We start from the raw sequence: 25,741 nt of genomic DNA, 5'->3' as shown, positions 1-25,741 counted from the left end.
AGGTAATTCATTTTGATGGTTTAGTACCTCCATAATATCCAGAGGTCTCCAGAAACACAAGGAGAATTTTGTCCTTATCGAAAACTTTGTAGTCTAGTTCTGTATGCACTGTATGCATGGGAGCAAGTAGTCTGACATACATTGTAAAAGAAAGTAATGGGGATATGGGAGACTCAACTTAAACCTGAAAATATTATGCATAAAACGTGTATCTGCTGCATCAACATAACTTCAGTGTAGGCTAATTTGGTCCACTTCTTGAACAAAGAAAAAGCAATGTTTCATTAGAAAGTGTTTAAAGTGTGTTCTTCAGTGTGTTCTTCGTGAATTGAAGTGTGATCACAGATTTAATTTGGCTGCAATTTCTCAGTGGGTTCCTACCAGAATAAGAGTAGGAACTTACATGGAGAGATGTTCTTTTTGATGACAGCTCAGTCAACATTCAAACACCCTTCCATTACCATTTTTGAAAGATTAAGACACCTTTAGTTAAAGTTACATCCACTTCTGCCAACATGCCCTGAACCAACCTTTGCTGACATTTGTACATTCTTTTCCCCTTCCTCTTAGAGTAATAATTAGTCCCACAATATGCATACATAAATAACAGACATTTTAAGGTGAATTTTGAATACATTCATAATTAAAAATATCTTTGAATCAAGCTTATGTAACTTAAAAACATCTAATTGGGAAAGCACTGAGGTTTGCTACTTCTTACTGAATTTTAAAATTGCTTCAATATTTCTACAGAGTTTAAGGGAAATCTGAGATAAAGTTGCTGGGAAAGGTTTCACAAGATATAAATGCTGCCAGTGCTTTAGTAAAAAATAAAGTGTTACGTTTACCTTCTTATTATTTTGTTATCTTTTTAATAATAATTTCTAAAGGGAAATTAAAATGGAAACCTATCATGTCAAATAATAGAATAGTGACTTTAGACAAACTAATTTGTATCATGTTTTTAGGTAAAGCAAGATGATACTAAACAGTATTAAAATGATATTTTATATCTACAAGCCCACAGGCTAAATGCAAAATGCTGAGAATACAGCATACTGAAAGAAGTAGAGTTTCTGTAGTCTTCACATTATCTGTTAGGAAAATATATGACCAAGAGACATACAACTGTATGATCAATAAGTGCCAGCTTCAATAGTGCAACATTTTATTAATGACAGAAATATCTGTTTTTAACACTGCTCATGTTACAAAAAAAAAAAAATGCAGTGATAGTAATAATGGCAGTAAAGGGGGATTTTGCACTGAAGATATAAAATAGCAAAGCATGTTTCAGTGGTCTTTTAAGTGGATCAACAAAAAGCTTATTAGTGAAAAATGGAAAAAAACCCCTTTCATTGATTTAAACTGGCCAATCAAAGAGCAGAATAAAAATTTGTGTAAAATAGTGTAATACAATGTACTCAAGGTTATCTTAGAAATGTTACCTTTTTTTTTCAAGTCAACTGATGTAAATGTAAACACAAATTGCTAAGATACATTTAGCAATGGCACACACGTGCATTTGATTTTTATTGAATTCAACTACACAGCATATAAATGTTTAGTACTAAAAGGTGCACTTTTAAAACTAGGTTTATTTGTGGCTTGCTTACTTACTTATAGCCTAAATTTATGCCTTCTTTTGTTTGTTTGTTTTCAAATTAGACCTACAATGGTAGTGTTCCTAATAATACATTTGTGTGGAATGTCCAAGTTTCCTATTTTAAAACTCAACAATCTAAAATGTAAAACAGTACCGTGTTGTTTTCAAAACTTTACACAAAATTTTCACATTCTGGTTTCCATATGTGTATTTCAGGATGTACATCAAATTTGAAAGGGATATAAGCTGTGTCTGTGATGGAAGAAAAGATGTGGGGCAAATTAAAATAGCCATTTTGAAACAGTAGTTAATGTCTTTTTTTTTTTTTTTAAAACCCTCATTAATTCTCCTAAAGCTTTACATACAAAGAATAAATGAGATACGATCTTATTTCCTTAAAATTTAATATTGGAAATCGGTGCAAGATAAAAATCTATGATGTACTTGACTTGTTTTTAAACGTGAACCTGAGTAAGGGCAGGAAATATAACATGACTTCTGACTAAAAGAATAAAATTCCTTCATAATTTAAGTAGCGGAACAGGTTTTTTAATGTTCTACCACAAAACAGCAAGGCAACAGATGATAATGGCCTTGTATTCAATGAATTATCATGAACATCCACTGCAAACCTGAATATTTTCTGCAAAAATAAAACATCAGATTATGCACAATAATAAAAAGCATCAGAAATAGATGCACCTGGATCTTCTTTTCTTATTTTAAACCACAAATATCAGAATTCAGCATTTATGTCACAGTCCTTGAACAGTTGCTCTGAGATGACTACATTAAGCACACTACTGCACTAAGTAGACACCCCACAACAGGCTTGCACTGCAACAGTAACATAGTTTTCATATAGGCACAGACCTTTTCTCATTCATGTTCAAAAACAACATGAAATAAGCAACTCAAGACAATATTAGGATTCATCCTGCGTTTCCTGGTTAGCGAAAAGTTCTTGCCACTTTGGTAATTGAAGTCACTGAACGTTTTTAAAAACTGCAGGTACCTCAGGGAAAAGAAGAGTTCCATATTCAGCAAGGCAGCATTATATCAGGATATTTTATACCAACTAAGGCATAAAGAACTTTGCATCAGGGTATACAATATTCAATCTCTGAATAAAGTTTCATTTTCTGTGTGGCGAAAGTGCATAGGAGTGGGATTCCACTAGAGTAAAAAGAATCCTCTCACAGTATTAAGGCCTTTCAATTTTATGCAAACTGTGTCAGGCTAAAGTCAGCACAGTGGAAAAAAATGTGGGCTGTCATCATACTGGACACCACTGGAGTTTTCTTAGCACGTCTTGTCTTCTCCTAGTTGTCGTTCATCATCTTCATCAGCTTCCTCAATAACCTGAATTTCGTCTGCTTGAGGTAAAGATGAGATTTCAGTCAGCAGTTTAGCTCCTTCGGTTTTGTTTTTTTCTTCCTCTTCAATGACTTTCTTCCATATTTTGTGATTTTCACTGAGATGGTGTATTAGCTGGCAAAATATTCGTCTACCTTTTTTTCTTTGAACTTCTGCAAAATTATAAGCATATTTGATTGTTTGACATTCAAAGCAATTGTATTTTACACATAGAAAACCAAAGGCACATTGCAGAAGAGATGTAAGTTTGAACAAGACATATGAATGCTTATTATGAGTATTTAAATAGTGGCATGGCAAAGGACATCAATGAGTTTCTGTTTCAAGTTGCAAGTCTTCTGGTAGTAACAAAAATTTTATTGAAAGAGTAAAATTTATGAAGCAGCATAATAGAAAAACCTACAAAATTTGCACTACTCAGTTTCAACTGGCATTGCTGATCTGAATCTATTAAATGACAACTATGCACCAATTGAAATACAGAAACTTACTTAAAATAAGATCATCTTCCATTTCTTCATCATCACTCTCTAACTGTGCACCATCATCATCTTCAGTACTTTCTGCATCCTCCTCCTCTTCATCAACCCACTGCCCTGGAAGCAACCCTGCTGCATTGTAGGAGTTACAAAGGGGACCAACTATGTGAGTGATGAAAGATTCTTGCAGCTTTGCAAGCTGTGGAGAAGAACGATCCATGAAGGGGCTTATAGGTAATCCAAGACTTGCTTCCTCATCACCCTGAAAAAGAAGTGAAAAAAATTATCAGAATTTCTCACAAAATTAAATTTTTTTTTTTAAAATTACTTTTAAGGAACCAAGGAACTACAGTCTACAGCTTCCTTATAAGGGGAAGAGGAGGGCAGGCACTGATCTCTTCTCTCTGGTGGCCAGTGATGGGACCTGAGGAAACAGCGTGGAGTCAGGGGAGGTTTAGGTTGGATATTAGAAAAAGTTTCTTCACCCAGGGGCTGTTTGGACACTGAAACAGGCTCCCCAGAGAAGTGGTCACAGCACCAAGCCTGACAGAATTCAAAAAGCATTTGGATGATACTCTCAGGCACATGATGTGATTCTTGGGGATGATCCTGTGCAGGGCCAGGAATTGGACTTGGTGATCCTTGTGGTCCCTTCCAACTCAGGATATTCTACAATTCTCTGAACCCCTGAACATGGATTGTATCTTTTTACTGGAGGAAATAACAGTACAGACTAAGTGAATAAAAATGTAATTAGGTCAATTTAAAATAAAGACATATTATGGCTGAGATTTGCATAGTCCGTAATATTTCTTTGCTGTGAGATATCCTTGTGCCTGTTATTCCTCTGCATTTACAGGGCAGCTTTTTTCCCGTTTTATAAACTGGAGAAGAAAAAAAATTGAACAGTTGTTCATAGAAAAATCTGAGTTATAATCATCTATTTCAGCACTTCCATGGACCTGATAGTTTTATAAGAAAAAGTTTGTTTCATAAACGAGCAACTTAGAATACTAAACTCTTACAGTAAGTGTAAACACTTCAGATTATTATTGCTATTACCTAAATCTCCAAAGGACTTTTATTGTTTACTTTTATCTTCCTAGTTTGAAAATATATTTTTCAGTCCCTGATTGTTGCCTCATAAATAGTTAGCTCCTCAGGAAGGTGACTAGAGAAAAATAACAGAGAATATAGAATATATTTTGGGGGACTTACAGAAGTTGTTAATATAAAAATAGGCAGCAAATTTTCAGACTTTTCCCACTTAATCTTGATAGGATTACTTATCAAAGTTCCTTTTTAAAATTGTTATACACATTTTAATACTGCTAGTTACTCATGTATATTCTTAATATTTCATTTTCAAAGTTTTGAAATATCCTCTGTCTTTGCACTAAGAGTTAGCTGAATATACATTTCCAGTCTTGTGCATTTTGTACATATTCTCTGACCTGGAAACACATCTGTGAATTTTACTTCCCACAGAGGAAGAATTAATTTTGGTTTATCAGCATTATGCTATGGAAAGAACCCCTCCCCTCCAAAACAACCCCTAATATCTGAAAAAGGGACGACATTGGCCGGGAACTTGCTTTGTAACACAGTTAATAGAAACTGAAAGATTATGTACGTAAGCTACCTATGAAAAATAAAATATTTACTATTCAGAATGAGAAGATGGAAATATCTTACCTGAAGATTTAACACAAGAAATTATGCTTAATTTAGTTAAACCATTGGTAAAGCAAAGAATCATTAAAAAAAGAGTGGATTACCCTTTCCACACCCACCTGTTCATAAAATTCATTAACAATGCCTTCTGTCCACTTCAGATGCAGCTCTCTAATTTTGGCTGGGCCATTAATATCTGCCAGTTTGATGCATATTTGACAGGCCAGTAGTCGATCGTTTTCATTGCTCCATTCTATACCATTACTGTTGATATCATTGACCTGGATTAAGCACATACATTTTTAAAAATTAATTTAAAACTATTCATCAGTGGGTTTGGTTTTGGTTTCTTTCAGGTTTTGTACAACAGAGACTTGCAATAGTTTTTCTGTATCACTTTTTGTCTTATATAGGAAAAGAAACAAAGGTTCTTTGTTATCTCTCAGAAGATGGAAGTGTGAGACATGATCAGGGTCTCCTGTAAGCCCCTATGTCACACCTGCTAGGTTTATTAGGCAATCTACAAACAATCTACAATTGACTTGTACAAAGGAAATACTCTATTTGCATTTTAATAACTTAAATTCAAATATTATAAAACTTAAATGCAAGTTATTAAAGCTAACAACTACCAGGAAGCAATGATAGCATGAGTATATCAGGACCAGATCAGTGCAGATGCTAAAATGTAACAAACCTTGGCATTAAATTCTGCAAGGAAATCAAAATGCTTCTTGAGGTCTGTGGCAAGGATTGCTTCAATCACTAAGAAGCGAAAACGCTTGAATTCTACGTGATCAAGATTTGATAAAAAGTTGTATTCTGGTCGTGATAAGAAAAGATTCCAGGCAGAAGCAGCGTGGTGATTTTCTAAGACTGATCTGTCATTGTAGAGAACAGCCTACAGAAAAACAAACAAACAAACAAAAAAACCAGAGGATCGTAAATGACAAAGTCAAGTTTTAAAGTTATAATTAAATATTTTGAAGTTTAATGGCTAGTTAGAAACAAGTCTCAGGTAAAACAAAACAAAAAAAAAATTGGAAATTATGTTTTACCTTCTAATTTTAGGGTTAAAGTGACACAAAACTGGCAGATGAGGGAAAAAAACCCAAACCAAACAGTTACCAAAGTTTTTTCTTCTTTACAAGCCCTCAACAGTATCTTGGTGCCAGCTACATTCAGACTGTAGGCACACATATACAAACCACTTAAAATGTAGACTTTGGAATGTGTGTGTGTGGACCAAAGAAAGATCTAAGCATATCCCTTTAATTGTCCTTAATTCCAGTCTTCTTTCAAAAAAAAACCCCAAAAACCCCCCAAACCACAAAAACTAACAAACAACCAAACACAAAAAGAACTCCAAAGCATATAAGAACTGTTGTTAATGGGAAATGGTTATCACTGGTTTTCAAAGTGCTATGTTTAATACTGATGCATACATTTTAACTGTAAATGAGTTAACTAAAATATTAAAACAGTAATAGATTTTACTCACAACTTCCATGTTTATATGAAACAGCCTAGAAATTAATTAATTGAATATAAATTAGATAGAACCTAAAAAAGTCTTTGAAAAACTTCAGAAAGCATGAACAAAATGAATGTTTATATCTTTGAAAATTGAAGATGAATGTCTGTGTTGTTTATTTTTGTTCTTCGTTGTATACTGTTTTCTGCAGAAATACTTAACTACCAATATCCTAAACTCTTTTTGCATAAGAAATTACTAAAAACTTACTGAAAATTACATTTTAAAGTCTCTATCTGCTGACAAGTCATATCAGTTTCTGATTTAGTGTTGTTGATGTTGTGGTTACTATAAGTTTTTTGTCTCTAACTTATAAAAATACATCCAAATAGCCATCATAAATATTCTTCCTCAGACAATATTCCACCCTTAAGATAAAAATATGTCACCATGCAGCTTAGGCATCTTTTCCTCAGTGCTCTTTGTTCCAATTCTTCCCTGCCCTACCCTGATTTTCTATTTGCTGTTTCATTCAGCTTTATTCTCCTTTACCTCTTCTTGTCTTTGCCTTTTAGACCCTGAAGTGCATAGCATCTCCTTCCTCAGGTTGCTCAGAGTCCCATCCAACCTGGCCTTGAACGCTGCCAGGGATGGCACAACCTGTTCCAGTGCCTCACCACTCTCACAGTGAAGAACTTCCCCCCAATATCAAGCCTAAACCCAATGTCAGTTTGAAGCCATTCCCCCTTGTCCTGCCACTACATGCTCTTCTAAATAATCCTTCTCCATCTTTCTTGTAGGCTCCTTCAGGTACTGGAAGGCCACAATTAGGTCACCCCAGAGCCTTCTCTTCTCTAGGCTGAAAAATCCCAATTCTCTTATTAGGTGCTGCAGTTAATTGGATTATTAGAGGAACCTAAGTTTTCACAGTAATTGCAGGTAACATTAGATTTCAGAGGACTCCCAAAATGTAAGATATCCATGAATTAGCTGCTGAGACAGTGCTAGGGCCAGCTCTCTATGAAATAATCCCCTACTCAAACCTGCATTGATTTATGTCATTATTTTCAATTTAGTAAATTGGAAATTGTTTTTACATGCATACACAACCAATAGGTACAAAACACATCAGAATTTATCAGGGAAGAAAAATAAAAACATTACACACGTACAGTTCAAATTAATTTCTCAATTTCTTGAATTGGGCAAATGATCCTAAACAGGCTACAGCAGGCATATAGAAGAGAAAAATATTCTTTATTCTGATTTCAGACACAGTCAAATAATTTTCTGGTTAAAGAATGTCTTACCTGAGGTGCATTTGTGGCCACTAGAAAAGCATTTGTACGACCAGGATGATCATAATCGTGCATGGCAGCTGCTACATATAAAGCCATCAATTCCAAAGCAGGAATGTTTGATGCCAAACAACCATAACTGTCATCAGCAATAGGACAACTTTTTGAAGAAATATAGCTGACTTGAGCAGGGGCAATACCACTGGCTTCCTCTAAAAAAAGTTGAAAGTACAAAAATAAAATATTTTTTAGAACAGTATTTCATTTGTAATACATTTTAAATTACTCAACCAGACACTATTGTGAACATAGTATGGTTATCCTTGTAATTAAGGAGCTGAATAATTGGCAGAGAAAGACTCATACTTTAAAAAAGAAAAAGTCTTACTACTGTTTATAGATAAACCAACACTTTTGAAGAAAAGTTGCAAGAGATTTGCCTTGGTCCTCAAAACTGTGCAGTGCCATAGAAGTCATGAGAGGAAGCCACTTCTTTTTCAGCTACACTTGTGCTGCAGAAAAAGCTGTTTCAGAGAAATGTTCCAGCAAGCACAAAAGGCAATCTAGTGGAACAAGGGACACTGGTCCTCTAGGCCATGTCTCTTGACTGCAGTACAGTTGTCATTTAGATTAGAAAACAACAATAACGATCCAAGACTTTCATTATTAAAATGCACTTGTAGGTATTTGTTCCATGGAAGGGAAAGAAGAGAAGGTGTAAAAACTAGCAAAAGTGTACATCTCAAAGTCCAAACTACAGATACTGGAAAATCCACATGGGTACCTATGGTTACACATTACTGTTAGAGTCATATTTTTGCCTTCCCCTTATTGTTGTGCTGCTAAAGAGCTCCAGCTGTCAGGCACACCTGGAATTTCATTGCCTCCTTAAAATGACAGCACTAAGAGAGCATTCTACAGTTTGCCTCCAACCAAAAAAAGATCAAACAGCATCTCCCTTAGAATTTCTATAATTTCCCCATATCTTGAACTTGCAGGCCTATAGGAAAAGCTTGGGGGACAGCAGAAACTACTGCAAAAGGAACTAAAGGCATTAAGCTAAAAATATTTGCACAATAAGAGATTCAAAGTTTCTCATTTACGAAGTCACTACTTTAAAAAAAATAAAAAAAGAAAGAAAAAAAAAAGAAAAAATCCAGTGGCTTTTATTTCATCAGCACAAAATAAAAAAGGAACACTTTTGCATTAATAGAATAAGCAAGGATTAAAAATCCTAGTAACATTTAGACTGGAAGAGTTTCAAATCAATAAGACTATAATTTCTTATTCTAATTTTACTTTTTTTTGTAAAAGAGAACAAAAGGATTTTTGTCACTTTACTTTCTTCCAGTCAAGTGTCCAGTCCCAACACATTTAACACTTAGAAAAGGCAATAGGGTGCAATCAGTGGATATGGACAACCTGGGAAAGAAGAAAGGTGACTGCAGAAGGGCTAATTAGTAAGGGAGAAATAACATATTCTGTACAGTTCACAATTTACTTCTTAAAATTCCAGCCCTTTAAAAGCCGTGACTTGCATCTTGTCTCTTTTTACTGCACATATAAAACAGTGTGCCTGATTTCCTCATTTCATTTTTCTGAAATAGAAACCATTTACTATGAAAGTCTATGTTTAAAATAGTTTACTTACAGGATACATTTCAGTAAAAGCTACAAATTTATATTTAAAAGTTAGTTCCATGAAGTCAGAGACAACACAAAAGCAAGGTTCATTGGAAGTAACTTCACACAAGATCTGAATTTGGAGTCTCTATTTCTCTTTCAAGGATGCTTTTATGCAGTTATTGTTAGGATAGCCATGCAATGCCTGAAAGTCTGCATGTGATACCTAATACAGAATTCAAAAATAGTCATTTTTACAATAAAGCCACTAAGGAGAACTTCAATTAAGTTAAATACTTTGGTATCTTTTCTTTGGTCTATTTAACTTTGCAATAAAGTTAAGAAATATTAGTCTAATGTATTTCAAGTGCTAAAAATACCCTAACTGTGGCAGAGTACAGAGGTTTCATTCAACACAGAAAATTTATTAAGTGAACCAGTACTCTTGGCTAACAACCTAACCATTATTCATCTAATAATTTTTCTAAAAGTCAACTGCATGATATTTCTGAACGGTGTGTGCTAACTTTGTGATTTTTCTACAGCCTTATATTAAAATACAAAAAAAAAAAATTAGTGATAAGAATAATTATTTTCTTCCAGAGTAATTTGGTTTACCTATTATAATTTCACTAAAACATTCTCCAGCAAAACAGAAAAATAACCTAGGTGAATACATACCCATTTCATTTTCCATTATATGCTCATTGTGAATTTGCTGAAATCCAGGAATGGGCCGTGTTGTCAGATACCACACTGCATGGAGAACATCCGTGGCATGTATACGGTTGTGATCTGAAAATTATATAATAAAAACATTATGTGAAATATAATCAAAAGGAAGAAAAAAAAATCTAATGTACCAAATGCATGTGAGATTTTAATATAAATTAAATATAAAGGAAAATTTGAATTGAAATCGTTAGTAGAGGCTCTATGTATCACCAAACAATTTTAGGAAGCAAGTTAGATAAACATCAAACATTGCCTATGCACACCTTACCCTACCTAGGAGTCAGGAAGGGATCAAGTGACCTTTTAAATCAATGTGGTGAGTCACTGGAGTGGCTGGCAATCTGATACCTACAAGCACCTGAGTTGGACAAACATCCACGACATGAGGGAGTGGGAGGGTGTGCAGGGCAAGTGTGTTTTTTGCTTTGTTTTCCAATAAATTTGGCTGCCCTAAACAGCAAGATGGATAATTACCATCAAAATTCTCTATTTTCTTATTATTTTACTAAGGAATTAACCCAAATTTCTGTTAAATCAACAAATATTCTCCCAGTAAATTCAGTATGTTTGATTCAACTACTCAGTCAGATTCTTTGAGATTATTGTCAACCAACATATTAACAAATTCAGTTTTAGAGTCCACCCATTTTGTCCTGCAGTTCATTCAATCAGTTCTAAATTCTGTCAAGTGTATTCATTAAAAATGTACTAAGCTCAGACACTGACTACTTCTGTATTAAACATTAAACAAACACACACAGTAAAGGAAATACACTGATATATACAAAAACCAAATATAGTTGGATAGTACTTACAGGGAATATCTCTGTAGCCATTTTCTAGTGCACGGAAGTAATTCATGAATTCTTGAGATGGAATTTTGAAAATTTCAAACAAGCCAGTGTCTTGAAACAAGGTATAAGTTACCTAAATACATATTAAAATTAAGTTTAGTCTGAAAAACATACCTATGCATATTCTGCTTTTTTAACTTTAAAAATATTAGTGTTTTAAAATTTTTCTTGCCAACAGAGATGGAAATTACTGAAATTCCACTACAGATTATCGGAATGCTACTGTCATAAAGATATATTTAATTATTTTTTTAGCACAAAAATGTGGATTTTTATTATCCTCTCAATGCAGAATAATAATAAAAGCTTTTATTTCCTAACTGATAAATTTATGCACAACTGATTATTTTTAATATTTCTCAATTTTTTTGTCAGGTAAGTAACTCATGCTTTTTTCCATTACTAACCTAAAAATAAGAAATGTATATTCTGACTTATTATTCAAAAATTCAAATTACTTAACTGTGGCAGCAGTCATCACTCTTAAAAAACCCAAAACAAACAAACAAACAATCAAATCAACAAAACCACGTCTCAACATTGTGTTTGTTTTGACACTTCTGGATGTTTTTAACAAAGGTAGTTGGTAAAAGAAAAAATATTTCAAAAATGTACTAAGAACATCCATATATGTATATAAACCATATATTATGGTTTACATATAGAACTTAGCGAACCACCTGATCTCCCCACAAGGCTGCAAATATTAAGAAAACGTTTTAAAACAAGTGACTGCTGCTCATTTTTACAACTTTTGTCCCAGACACACGAGACAAACAGAGGTTCCGAAGTGTGGGAGGTGCTCAAGGGAACAGGAGAGCAAAATGAGGGGACATCACTCCTTCCACCAGTTCCAACCATTCCCCTTTCACAGACCCAATCTCAGAACCTTAAAATAGATGGTAAAATTCAGTTTTTAATTGTCTGTTAAGTAAGACTTGTCTCAGATGTTTGCAGCACAACAGGCAAAAGGACTAGGATGGGAGAGGGAGGAGGAGAAATCATACACATACACACAATATCAAGGAGAAGTGATACACAGATCCTGGTAGAGTCAAAACCTGTACACTAAAGTACTTAGAGGTTTCAGCTATCCTCTAGACTGCACAAAAATGGAATGCAAGCCAATGGGGATCACAGAGTACTAGCATCCTGCTGTAAAAACACCACTCCAAAGTGGATTGTGGCATTCTAGTCTGTACCTTAACACTTGAACTAAGTCAGGTGACAAAAGACCTGAAAACATTTGATCAAACAAGGCTAACTGAAGATTCAAAACAATATCCAGAATATTGTGCGCTATGAAAGAAAATACAGCGTCTAATGACAAAAATGAAATTATCCCCATTGTTTTTTCCTGACTTCAGCACAGGTGCAGGCTTGTGGTTCCAACTGCACCAAAGTGTCTCTAACTTTGTTTCCTTCCAGCTGCTTATTCCTAACACTGATCTTGAACAAAAATTACATGCATTCTACTCCAGGGTGGAAAACTAAGATACTGGCAATGGAAATATTTTGTAGGCAGATCAGAAGTAAATCCAGCTCTATTGTAGCTCCATGGTTGCTAATCCACTATAAAGAAAGAGAGAGAAGCTTCCAGGTGACACTGATAAATGAGAGAAGCTAGGAAAGAGCAAACAGGATCATACTTTGCCAGTAGATTGGCTTCAGCACAACATGAAACTGCACAAAAGAGCTTAGTAGTAAGTCAGAAAGAGATAAAAGGGATACTACATGCAGAAAGCAGCATGGAAAAAAAATCCCATTGTTTGTAGGATCAAGGGGCAAAAGACTGCCTAAAAGATCACTTCTCTTCCCCCAGAGGTGTAGCGCTGGCAGAAATATTTTACTGAAATAAAGAAAAAAGAAATGGTTGACAAACAAGGTAGTAATTCTGAAAGCAGGAGACAATTTTTCACAGGAAATGGCATATTATGACAAAACCTAGTCACTGTGAGTCTAACCTACTTTTACATTGAGAACAAAATTCAGAAAATTTGGAACAAGTTGTCTATAGACAAAACACTTTTTATGGTTTACAAGATGGAGCACACAAGAAATCATTCTTCTACTTGTCAAGATAGCATTCATATATATGTTGACTGCAAAACATCTTCATGGTTTAAATAAAATATATAAACACAACAGCTTTACAAACTCTCCCTCATATAATAAAAGACAACAAACCTGGCTAAGGATCCTTCCAGACTGATCTCCCATTTCTTTTACAAGGTCAAAAATTTGGAAATTCCAGTTGCTCATCTTCTCCATTAGTGAATCATGGTCTAATAACATTGTTTCTAATGTATAACTCTGCTCCACCTGTATGAGATTAAGATACTTTATCATCACTAAAATAACAATGAAAACTAATTTATCAGTTGAGCTGGCAAAAAAAGCCAGGAAAATGATAAAACTTTAGTGAACTTATTGAATGGTGTCGTAACTACAGCCATGATAAAATCATAAATCAATAGTACAAACAGCACAGTTAAGGGCTTGACTTTTCCCATATTGGGGCATCAGATTCCAGCGTTTTCTGAGACTGTGTTAAATTTTCCTTCTTACTTCTTTTTAAACAAGATGAGTTAATAAAACAAAGCAAAAACATGCATAGGCTAACCAACTATTTACTGAGCTTTACCAGTTCATTATTTGAACAAGTTTTAAGAGACCTGATATATAAATCCAAAATTTTACTAAAGAATAAACGATTTGTTTTTCCAATCAACTGCATTGTATCAACATTCATTTGTAAGTCTTACTGGAACTTCTGAGAGAAAATACTAGCTGATCACTGTTTGAGAATACTCTCAACATTAAATATGCACAAATCAATTTTGATCAGTAAAAACTTCATACAATGACCAGCTTTCTTGTCATTTGCTAGTAAAATTTATGCAAGCTAGAAATAAACAATTGTTAAATAAGAATTTGAATTCCAACAATGCATCATTTCCCTTTAGAAATTGCAATTTTAGCAATGCAAAGACCTCTTCACAACAAGTTAGAAATTATAAAGGAATACTGTATTGATAAAAGTTATTGCAAGCTTTTTTTGCAATTACATGCTTACAAGCAGATTATTTTGTGTTTGATCGATCATTTCCTTCCTTTCATCTTTTATCTTCTCTGTATGGTGGAAAGATTCTTTTGAAACATTAGCACTTCCAATTTCACCTGAAAGAAAACACATAAATACTATATCAATAATTTCTTCGTGAATTACTACTGTCTAATAATTTTTCAACTGATCATACAGATTATTCACAGAAATATAAGTAACAGCTTGTTTCTAAGCCATTTTATTTAAGAATTATACAACAAAAAAGTTGTAACGGACAAAATGGATTAGACAAAACTTATCTGAAGATTGAGAAAAGCTAAAACTAACTTTTTATTTGCAAAAATTGGTTCAGTGATTAGTTTAGCTGAGTTGGCAGAGAACTTGTGTGATATATGGAGTACAGAACTATAAAGGTATGAGTGGAAGCCTGTTTTAAAATCCTTACTATAAAGCAGGCAATATTTTATGTTATCTTGATTATTCTAAATCACAAAATAAAATATATGCAAATGAGTTAAAATATAGGAAAAATTTTACGTAGAAATATAAAAATTTTTAGTTAACTGGCCTAGAAAAAAAAAAGGAGCAAGTTGATATCAAATATTTGTCTATTTTGAAATCCCACCTGATTTTCTGTCTCTGTGTTCTGCAGATTCTGGTTCTGGTGTTGGAACAGGCTTGAGTATCTGCCGTCCACAGCTTACAGAATACATGAAAAATATTTACAACATTCAGTAATTTTCTTCTTTTGCTACTGATGTCTTCTACTGAAAAATATCTGCGGACTACTTTTCTTAAAAAGGCTTTTGAAGGTTCCTCCAAGTGACCTTAGTATTTTCTCCTAAATTTGGCACACAAAGATTTAGTCTGTGCTAAATAATCAACCATCACCTCCCCCGGACTCACCTGCATGCATTAATAAAGTAGAGCTCATTACTTAGAAAGTATTCAGAAATACAGAATTCAATTCCCAAGTAAGAAATCCCTCTTTTCTAAAAATCCATAGAATATTGTTACTCTAAAATAACAGCTGTTATGAGGGATGGGCCATTTCAAATCCATGACATACATAGACCATTCTTTAGTTACCCCTGGATAATACAGTCACAGATTATTATGAGATCATGTGCCCTTTTTTCAAGCCTAGCAGATGCATAGGTGTTGCTATATTTTTTCATTTTAACTCTATTCTTTTCAACACAAATGAAGTTACCAAGTATGTAACAGAGTTTACAGTACCTGCTACACATATAACCTACAGGTGTTTTAACTTGCTGCTGAAAATCTGGGGAGCTAGATGTGTATCCTGGAGGCTTATGTATATTAATGCTTGGTTTTGTAAGGAAATCAGCAGTATCAGGAAATTCTACAGGTGACCAGTTGCTGAAAGCCCCGCTGGAGACAGATCCATGACTGGGTGAACCCACAGGACTCAGACCAGGCGAAGCACCTTCCAAAACAAACATTACATGGGGTTCAATAAAAACGTCTGTTTACAAAGACTAGATTTAAACAACATGAACACGCTGATATTATTTTAGTACTACCTTTACATGAAAAAAAACCCAACTGTAATACATGATGTACTAACTACTGTCTTGTGCCATGTCACTAAGCTGCATAAATTGCATGATCTTACCTGCTCGTCTGGGACCTATATAATGAGTCAATGTCATAGAAGATGATCTTTGCTTTGGTATTGTCAGCAAGTTTGCACCAAAAGACCCACTTGAATGAGATCCTTGGCTGAAAAGAAAACAGTAAGAATTATTTTTTTACTTTCCTAGTTTTTCTTCCATTTTTATTAAATAAAATGCTTTAAAAAGAGCTATTTTGTCCTGTCACAGATCCGCTACCATTCAAGAAAGACAGAGTATTAGAAACATCAGCTAGACAATATATGTCAATTATAGGGAATAAAAACTACTGGGTACTGAGTGAAAGCAACAGACAATTTTATACAGTCCTAAAATGACATGATAAATATACTCAGACCAAGTGCAATAGGTTTTACTTCTAACATGCTACTTTTCTCAAACATTTGAACAAAGCAGGCTATTTTCTAACAGATCTGAGAACATTCAGAGGATTGATTACTTTGGAAATACCATCAAAACCTTACACTGCTACAATGATTTTCAAATGAATTTTGAATGCTTAATTATTAGATTTATTACAAACTTAGAACTAAAGCTGGTTTTGACATCAAGTCAGATTGTGCTTCAGTAGCTGAATCGTTCAATAGTTGAATCCTGCCATCTGCTGTTCTAGGTATGAAATTTCACTCCAAAATTCAAATTTATTCCTTTAGCAAACAAAAATGTAATATGCAATTAAAAATAACTGTATATGTGTACTCAAAGTGAGAACATTTAATGTAAAACTAACTCTTTCTCTTCAGTGGGGGAAAGCAGTGTTTACTGAAGCAGATTTAATCTTGCTTAATCAGATTGCAAACAAAAGTCAAACACAGAAAAAATTCTTGATCTCCCATCATTTGTTTAAATATATGAATACAAAAAATGAGTTAAAGAATAAACATAGATTTATTTCTGAGTATATCCAACTACTGGAGAGGGTCCAGCAGAGGGCCACAAAGATGATGAGGGGTCTGGAACACCTCTCTTATGTGGAGAAGAGAAGACTGAGAGGGCTTCTCATCAACAGATACAAATATCTCAAAGGTGGGTGCCAAGAGGATGGTGCCAGACTCTTTTCAGTGGTGCCCAGGGACAGGATGAGGAGCAATGGCCATAAACTAAAACACAAGAAGTTCCACCTCAACATGAAGAAGAACTTCTTTACATTCAGAGTGGCAGAGCACTGGAACAGGCTGCCCAGGGAGGTTTTGGAGTCTCCCTCCCTGTAAACATTCCAAAGCCATCTGGACACGTTCCTGTGTCACCTGCTCTAGGTGAGCCTACCTTGGCAGTGGGGTTGGACTGGATGATCTCCAGAGGTCCCTTCCAACCTTAACAAATCTGATGCTTGACACATTGGTCAGATTTCAGAAATGTTTGGGTTGAAAACTAGGACAGATTGATCTTTTCACTGTTTGTAACATTGTTTAGCTATCACAGCTCACATGTATTACTTTAAAGCACATAAAAATGCTGCAAAGGTATTTAGTGTAGGAAGACTACACATTAGGGAAGGTCAGTTCATCTTGAGCTAGTGTTTGAATGAGAAGCCAAATCAAGAATTCACATACAAATAAAACAGTAGATATCAAGATTTGCTTTTAAGTACTGTCTGGATGGGTAGAAAAAAATTGGGAAACATTAAATCAAATTTTGCAGCAATATTAATTTATAGTACCACTATGTAATATCTTTTTCAATTCAGCAAGAATTCAGTTCAAAGCAGCCAGCTGTTATTTTTCTGACAATTTAAGCATCTGAGTCAATGGGACAAAGTGCTCCAGGAATGCAGGAATGGCAGGACTGCCTCTTGGCAGCAGGAACAGCTATGCCAATGCATCTATTTCATCTAACCTTATCAAGAAAGTAAACACCCGTGGGGTTTGGGAGATGATTATGTGTTAGAAGTTAAAGGGAACCTGATAAGAACAATTGTTGGAAGGTGCAAAGAGACAGGGACAGAGCAAGTGTTGGCAAGAACTCTGGAGGGCAGGACACCAACCATAAAACAGTGAACATGTCTTCTAGGTGAGGGTGTTTTCCATATTGCTACTTTTAATCAGGTGGGCTTAAGCATATTTTATTAAAGCGGAAAAAGACATTGCAAAGGCGAAATTATTTAAATGGTTCACTTCAAAATTAAATATAATACTCTTGGATGCATGTATCTAAACTTTCATCCACCATTAATAATTATCAATTATCAGCATAGCTTATATTTGCTTTTTTAAAAATGCATCTATTATACTTTACTTATGACCAAAGAAGAAAACCCAAACAAACTAAAAAACAACCAAACAAAAAAAAGCAAAACTACACACATTTTTACAGATTTCAGGAGCAAAGGCACACCCATTTACACATTTAAATAAAACTTAATGTGTGAATTTTCACTCATATACAATATTAAACAAAAAGAAAAAAAGCATTTATTTTAATCCCAATTCAAAATGTTATCTTAATTATGAAAATAAAATTTTATTTGCACTGTATTAACTAACAAGCAGAGAAGAGATGACTACCTTAATTTACCTTACCACTTGCTTGATGGCTGCAGGAATAATAAATGTTGCAACACACAGAACAGTGACTATGAAACACAAGAAAGTTGTATCACCTTTTTAATTATATACGGGTATATGGAAGTTGGAGAGTGACACATATTTTAAATAAAAAGAAGGAGGAAGTGGGTACAAGTTTAGAGACTAAACCAGTTTGTTTTGCAATCATGTGTGTTCGGCTTTTTTTTTTTTGTTTCCTACTTAAACTGTTATGCAGGCCTATTTGTAATGACAGAGCACGCCACTTAACCTCAGAATGACCTGATTTCTACTCAAGATCAGAGCTACAAAGCACAGTATATAATTAACTTTTCAAGTTTAAACTGGCAGAATTTGGAGCCTTAATTAACAAGATTTTACACCAAACACTTCTGCTGCCAAGTTCCAACATTATTATTGCCCTTAAAATGTCATTCAGTGCCTACCTTGATGTGCTATATTCCTGATGAGATCTCTTGCTGTTACTTCGTTCCCACCTCGAAGATGCTGATTCTATAGGTGACACGCCAGAAACTCCTGAAGTTCGTCTCAGCTGTGGGGTTGGCAGGCTACTCCTGCTATTTAATCCCTGTTGAGTAATTTAACCACAGTTAAAATCTATGTAATTAAAAACAGATGTTAAAATTTTATTTACGGTTTGTAAGGGCTATTTATTGTTGCTTTTTACAGTGAAACAGTAAATATGGTATCTTACATTCACTCTTACTGCTTAAGAAAATAGAAAAGAGGCCATCTAGTTATTTTATTAAGAACAATTATTTTTCATATCTCTTTTTTCTTTCCCCAAATTAATACAAGTAGTGATAATAATTTGCTGTAAGATTATGGATTCTTTTTCTACAACCACAGAGCTCTCCAGCTCTCAGGGTAGTCTGAGATTTTGATAACTCAGATGCTGAATATTGAATAGTGCAAGTACCGTGGAACTTGTGGAAAGGGTGATGTAGAATTCACAGGGTCAGTTCTGATTCATCAAGGATCCCTCTCTACTTCCATTGCAGTCTCATAGCATTCGGGAAGCTTCCAAGGCACCTCACCACTCCCAGCCTGGGAGCTGCTTTAGTTTAGGCACGCTGCAGCTCAAACACTGGGCATCACCATTTTACTTGAACAAAAAGCCCTCTGCAAAGAGGGGCAGTGGCACTCAAACAGTCCTGTGTGGAAATAGCTCAGGACCTATTACCTCTGCCTTACTGAAATACCCCTGAAAAGTATATCTGTGTTTAAATAGCAACTAGTAGAACCCAACTAATAGAAAGGATAGGATCTCTGAACTGAAATTGGAAATGAGGAATGGCATGCCTGCATCCATTGCACAGAGAGCCTATACACTATGTTAAAAAAAAAATTTAAAAATATATGTATATATCTTACTGCATTAAGTCTACAATCCACTTGATAACTCATGCCTAGATCTGACCATTAAGCAGAGGGAGGGAAGGACGGGCAGGGGAGAGAAGGATGGGCAGAGGAGAGATTCTTCTGCATAATAATGATGTGTGTAATTAGATCCTGCATAGTAAAAAAGATGTCAGGAAAAAATTGTTTAAAACAAAAATCCAAGGCAATATTTGCAGTGTTGAGCAAGGTCAGCAGGTTTGTGTGAGGATAGGTGAACCTTGCATAGTAACACTTCGAAGTCTGTCAGAAATAATGACTTTGCAATTTTAACCTTCATCAGAGATCATATGTGACTCACAAAGTTATTGCATATTTAAATTAAAAAAAAAAAAAGGGTGAAACTGCGTCAAAACAAAGTAGTACAGTTTCTTACCCTGAAAAATCAGACTGCTCTGAGTCCTTGATACAGGATATGCCTTGACTCTGTTTGCTTTGCTGCAAAAGTGCAGTCAGAGCCAGAAAGGTGGAAATGCACAGGCAGAATAGGACCACCACATCATCCACAGAAACCTGCAGCAGTGCTTAACCAGCCCCACCAGAAAGGGAACCAGAGGAGCTTGCCAACACACAGGAAAGTGCTCTCAGGTTGGAATGGATCTCTCTGCCAGTGGACCACAATCCAACCTGTGTGCTCTATGCTATTTGGAGAGCACAGATGAAAATCCCCAGCACTGGAGGAGAAAGGTCCACTCCCAAGTACACATGTTAGCACAATATGGAAAGAAGGCCAGAGCACCTGTGCTTACTTTTTCCTCTTCCTGGCTACTCTGAGAATGAAGGAACACTGGGGATATGGCAAACATGCAGAACTTCCCCTACTAGTTACAGAAGCACAGAATAAACAAAACACGGGTAGCAAAGGACTAAGGAATTCCAGATCCCTCTATCCTAGGAAAGTCACTGGTAATCACTATACAAAGGGGAAAAGTTGCTCTGGAAATAAAACTTACACCATGCTAGAAATCAAAGTTATTATGAAAGGACTTTTGGTTACCAGCAACAATAAGAACCATAGAATCATAGAATGACTTTGATTAGGAAGGGACCTTGAAGATCATTTAGTTCCAATCCCTACGGACAGAGACGTCTTTCACTGGACCAGGGTGCTCAGAGCCCCATCTAGCCTGGCTTTGAACATTCCCAGGGAGGGAGCATCCACAACTTCAGTAGGGCTGTTATTATAACTGAATGCACTTTGGAAGCCAATCAGGGAAGAGAAATAAAAATGTACATAATCCTCAGCAAAAACCCAACTCATTTGAAATCTGTAAGAGACCTTCTATATTCCAAATTGGAAAGAGAGAATGAGAACCTCTCAACATAATCTGAAAGGTACCATTTCGAAGAAATACTCTCTCATTATTTTCTTTGGTGTGTCATAATCTGGAGTTTGTGCTCACTTACTTGGTTTTTGAAAGAAAGAGAAATCTTGTTCTTACAGTAATATACATAGGGGGAGATCTTTTGGCTTACAATCAATCAAACAATCATTAAAACAGTGGTAAGCACTGTTTTATCCATCATGTAAATTTCTGTACAGAAATCTCCCCAAACTTAAAGGAAAAGTTGCTTTTAGGAAGGAGGAAAAGAAAGTAGCTGTGAAAAACCAGTCTTCCAATTTCACATACTCTTCATAACCACTCTTCAGCAAGGAATAGTTTTCATTTCAAACAATTCTGACTAGCTGCACATAAATCTTAAAAATTAAAAGATATGCTAATCCTTAGTAGTTTTTAAAGAAATCCACAAGAAAAATCATGATGAATGACTTTGATCCCTACCCAGCTGATTTCTGCAGATATCCATGTGACATTCCAAGGAATTTCTTACTGCAATGGTTCTGCAGGATGTTCCAAAGAACAACCCGCAGACAGTGAGTTTTCCCCTCCCAGAAATATGGATCCCAACAGACATTTCACAGGCAGGCTGAATCTGGCTCAAGGCAGTTTGTCTGGCTTCAAAGTACTAAGCCAACAAATTGATCAATTTGGGCCCAGCTGCCCACTTCCTGGAAATATAAATCCAGGGCAAGGATGTCCCAGACCAACCTCCACAATAAACAGCCTCAAGCTGCCAATATGGGGCTACCCTAGAATTATTAGCTCTGGTGCCCTGCAGCTGACTTTCTATATTTTAATGTTTTTCCACCACATTCTTTAACACATCATATAGTAACTACATTCTTGCTTTCACTTATTTACCCTAGATAATGGAGAAGTGACAGCACATTTAAACACTGGTCTCATAATGTGATTTGCTGCACAGAAAGAAGCAATATTTTTCCTTTTACATGGCTGATTTGCTTCTGTCTAATGGCTAGTTTGCTGTCCATGAGAGTAAATTTCTTGGGGTAAAAAGGTCAGTGAAAAAGCTGCGGCGACAGTAATTGTTAGGTAAAGAATCTGGGAGAATCAAGAACAGCCCCGTTTGTTCCATATCATGAGAATATAACATCTTCAGTTTATATTTGCTGTTATTTTGAGGAATTGTGTGTTCAGGGTGCACACCAGTGCTTTTTTTATCTGTCTGTCCACCAACCCCTTGAATTTGCATTTTGGTACCTGTCACATTACATTCAATGTGTTTTCACAGCTGCTCTCTTTTGACCTTAAGGTACCACAGGTACTCTGTAAAGAAGCTACTATGCAAACAGGAGCATTCTTTCCTGATGAATTTTCCCTTCTTTTTTTTTTTTTCTAATTGCAACACACACATGAATGAAAATTAAAATCGTTTGACCTTGAGCAGCTTTCGATCTTTTTCAGCAGGATCCTCTATTTCAGGACAGGGGAAGAAACCAGGAAATGGTGTGAATGGACTAGCCTTTGGCCTGCATGTGCCTGAGAAAGCACCAATCAGACTATTAATGCTTCGAAGGGAAGAAATCACATGTGGTGGAAGAGATGGATCAGCCAGGAGGTCTGTCAGCATGTTCCGAGCCTCATTTAGCACTGAAAGATCAACTCCATTTCCACTGCCAGCATTCTGGAACAAAGGGAAATGTTGCAAATTATTAACATGTCAAAACTTTTCACGGTATTCTCTGTTTTAAATAAGTCTCTTATCCATTGTAAATTTTAAAAAATAAGTTGAAAAAAAATCAATGCAATATTATTAATTAAATGCATAATATACTGACCTGGTAATAGGGCTTGTACCATTGCTTCAAATCCCAATCCCAAAGTATCATCTGCAAAGATAAAAAAAAAAAAAAGAGTAATAGGTGATATGCTAATATTGAAAAATAGCAATGACACAACTTGATTATGTGATGTAATGAAAAATGTTTCTCCCTTCATGTTTTTGTATGTAACTTGGGCCATTTTCTTAGCTAATGTCACCCAGCAAAAGCCCTATAGAAGAGTCTGAAGAAATTGCATGCAACAGAGATATCTTGATGACAGAGTAATTATATGGCCTTATTTTAATATTTCTGGATTGTTTCTAAATCTTTTAACATGTACACTAAATTAGGTGATGACAGCACTTTCCTACATCTATTCACCTCAGCCTACAAAATCAAATCTAGCCTAAAACCTGCAATATATTTTTTCTTTCCAGAACCATTCGAACAGTAGCAATTTTTGTAAATACCGTGCAGAAAGCATTACATCAAATCATTCACTTTTTAAAAAGGCAAAAAGCTCCCCACTACCTCAGGTTAAAAACTGGTAATTTCAAAAGCATTTTCTTGCAGGAGGTTTCGTTAGGTTTTGCTTGAACGTGGTTACTAAGCTCTGTGTTCTGAATAACCTCACAAAACCCACCAAACCCGCAAAAGAACGTCAGCAACACGATCTGAAGATACTATCAGCTTCAAGTACGTCAACAGCACTCACTTAATTTGTCTTCTATACTGACAAAAAATGAAAACAACATACAAGAAATGAAAGTCAGATGTCTGTTTTGTTTCAAAAGGTTTCAGCCTTCGTGACTTCTTGACAGGTTCTAATTATTCTCTGATGAATTAACCTGTTTGCACAACACCCATTCACAAATTAAACAAATACGAAGATAACCCTTTTTGTCCTTTTTTTTCATAGTTACAGAGCACAAATAAAATGCCAATACCCCACTTGCCAGTTCATATTCTGCAGTCCTGGGTACTTTTCTGCCTTTGTTTTTTGTAGGTGAGAACTATGTATGTTCTTGTTCTTCTGAGACTAATAGCTCTTTCATGGAGAAAACACAATGTTCCAGTCTGGCACTTGTCCAGCAGAAGGTGCAGAAAGTGTCAATTGAAAAAACACAGGTGGACGTGTCAGCATTGCCCAGGCAAGGGCGGCACTTAAAGGCCCTTTTTCTCTTCAGTTATCTTCACTGAGATACCACTAAACCCTGTTTAAAGTCAATAGTTATGACATCCACTTGCTATGAAAACTGAAGAGATCTATCATTAAGCATGTGCTTGAACTGGGAGTAAGTTATGCTCTATTAGAAATTCATGCTGGTTAAAGCAAGCAGATCAAAATAAGAATTAAGAATTTAAGTATTTGAAGTGTTTAAGTGATTAATCTAGCTTCCCGTGTCTCTTTTTTTTTTATGAGATGACTGTTAGTCTGTCACTGACAAGCATTAAGGTAATAACCAACATTATCTGGCAATACCCATTTTCCCACGACATATTTGGTTTTAGCAACATCTTCATTCTGAGGTTTCTCTTTCTAGATTGACATTTATTTACTGCATTGGACATCAGTAAATCTTTTGCTTTCATTCTACTCTCCTAAGCTCGCACACAGAGACTGTATTAATCTGCTTCATTAACTTTTGACTCAATCAGCAACAAAGATCAGCTGTCCACATGAGTTTTGTTAGTTATATTAGTAACCTTTGATACTAATGGTCCACAGAGTTGCGTCAGCTTGCCCGCAATCTTGCAACCTCCTTTAGGGGACAGAACACAGGTTTCCCTCTTCTAATAGTTCATTTTTCTTTTAAATGTACAGTGTGTTAGCTAATTTTATTAATTTATTGTAAATGAGCTCTTAATAAAAAGAGCCCCTCTTTTTATAAATCCAGGACATTTCTGTACCAAAACTTTAGCTGCAACTTCTTTTACTCCTTTATTCACCCTTTAAGCCACTGGGAGCTTTTGTGTACAGGTATGTGTACACACACACATGCTCACATAAGCTATAATTGCAGGGGTCAATCTTCTTGACTAAAAAGGTTCAAAACCTTCCTTTTGACTTTAGACCTGTTATATAAAGAAATAGCCTCAAAGTCACAAAAGCAGAACTTATTCAGTGGAAAGCATTACTGCTCTATCTTGTGTCCCATGCTCACACAGTATACACAAGGCAAAATAATCTTCCAATCTGCTTCCAATGCAAGAAATGGTTTGATATTTTAGATGGCAGGGCACCATTTTATTCACAAGTTTATTTAGATGAAAAATTTTACCGCTTGGATTCATCACTGAAAATTTTTTGTTGTCAATTAAACCAGAAGATTTAAGCTTTGCCCCTGATACCAATTTTATAGCAAAGGTAGCAAACCAATTTTGAAGTAAACATAAGTTTACCTGTACTTTCCTAACAACTTCTTCTTTAATTCAATATACATCACCATTAATTAGAATTCATATCTTCTGAGAGAAGACAGGTGTAGTATATTAACACAGCAGGCTGCCACTGTCTGTCACATTTGCAGGGCTCATTCCACGTGCCACACATCAAAGTAATTAAAATGAGCTGACAAAAATTTGAGGCAAAAAGTAGCAATCTTTTCCACTAAGCACAGAGGGAAAAAAATGCAGATTGCCAAACAAGGAATATTTTTCCAGGGTAATTGCAACTTGGTACATCTCTACACCAAGCAAACCTTTTCACTAGGTTACTAGTGAAAGGGGTGTTACCTTTCCTTAGGTGCTCACAATGCTCCACAAGATGGCACTCAAATCCAGAAAGCCTCCCCCACAAAAACAATTTGGGGAGAAAGGAACAGAAA

The 25,741-nt window shown here is 35.4% G+C and overlaps 1 protein-coding gene across 1 annotated transcript in view; it reads right to left on the bottom strand.

Moving 5' to 3' along the window:
- Positions 1–1,151: 1,151 nt before the first annotated feature.
- The window catches only part of PDE3B (phosphodiesterase 3B), an 86,826-nt gene continuing 62,236 nt past the window's right edge, over positions 1,152–25,741 (bottom strand). The window contains exons 2-16 of the mRNA XM_064657413.1: positions 22,929–22,979; positions 22,529–22,774; positions 18,814–18,956; positions 15,827–15,933; positions 15,427–15,637; positions 14,813–14,886; positions 14,197–14,300; positions 13,308–13,442; positions 11,082–11,193; positions 10,213–10,326; positions 7,921–8,120; positions 5,834–6,037; positions 5,256–5,417; positions 3,475–3,724; positions 1,152–3,135 (exon numbers count right to left, since the gene is read on the bottom strand). Of these exons, the coding sequence (XP_064513483.1) occupies positions 2,909–3,135; positions 3,475–3,724; positions 5,256–5,417; positions 5,834–6,037; positions 7,921–8,120; positions 10,213–10,326; positions 11,082–11,193; positions 13,308–13,442; positions 14,197–14,300; positions 14,813–14,886; positions 15,427–15,637; positions 15,827–15,933; positions 18,814–18,956; positions 22,529–22,774; positions 22,929–22,979 (2,340 nt within the window). The 3' untranslated portion in view covers positions 1,152–2,908. The remainder of the gene's footprint in view (positions 3,136–3,474; positions 3,725–5,255; positions 5,418–5,833; positions 6,038–7,920; positions 8,121–10,212; positions 10,327–11,081; positions 11,194–13,307; positions 13,443–14,196; positions 14,301–14,812; positions 14,887–15,426; positions 15,638–15,826; positions 15,934–18,813; positions 18,957–22,528; positions 22,775–22,928; positions 22,980–25,741) is intronic.

The sequence above is a fragment of the Pseudopipra pipra genome, chromosome 6 (genome assembly GCF_036250125.1).
Source record: "Pseudopipra pipra isolate bDixPip1 chromosome 6, bDixPip1.hap1, whole genome shotgun sequence".
In the NCBI taxonomy this organism is placed as follows: Eukaryota; Metazoa; Chordata; class Aves; order Passeriformes; family Pipridae; genus Pseudopipra; species Pseudopipra pipra.
The sequence above is the reverse complement of the archived record's forward strand: the minus strand, read 5'-3'. Positions and strand labels throughout refer to the sequence as shown.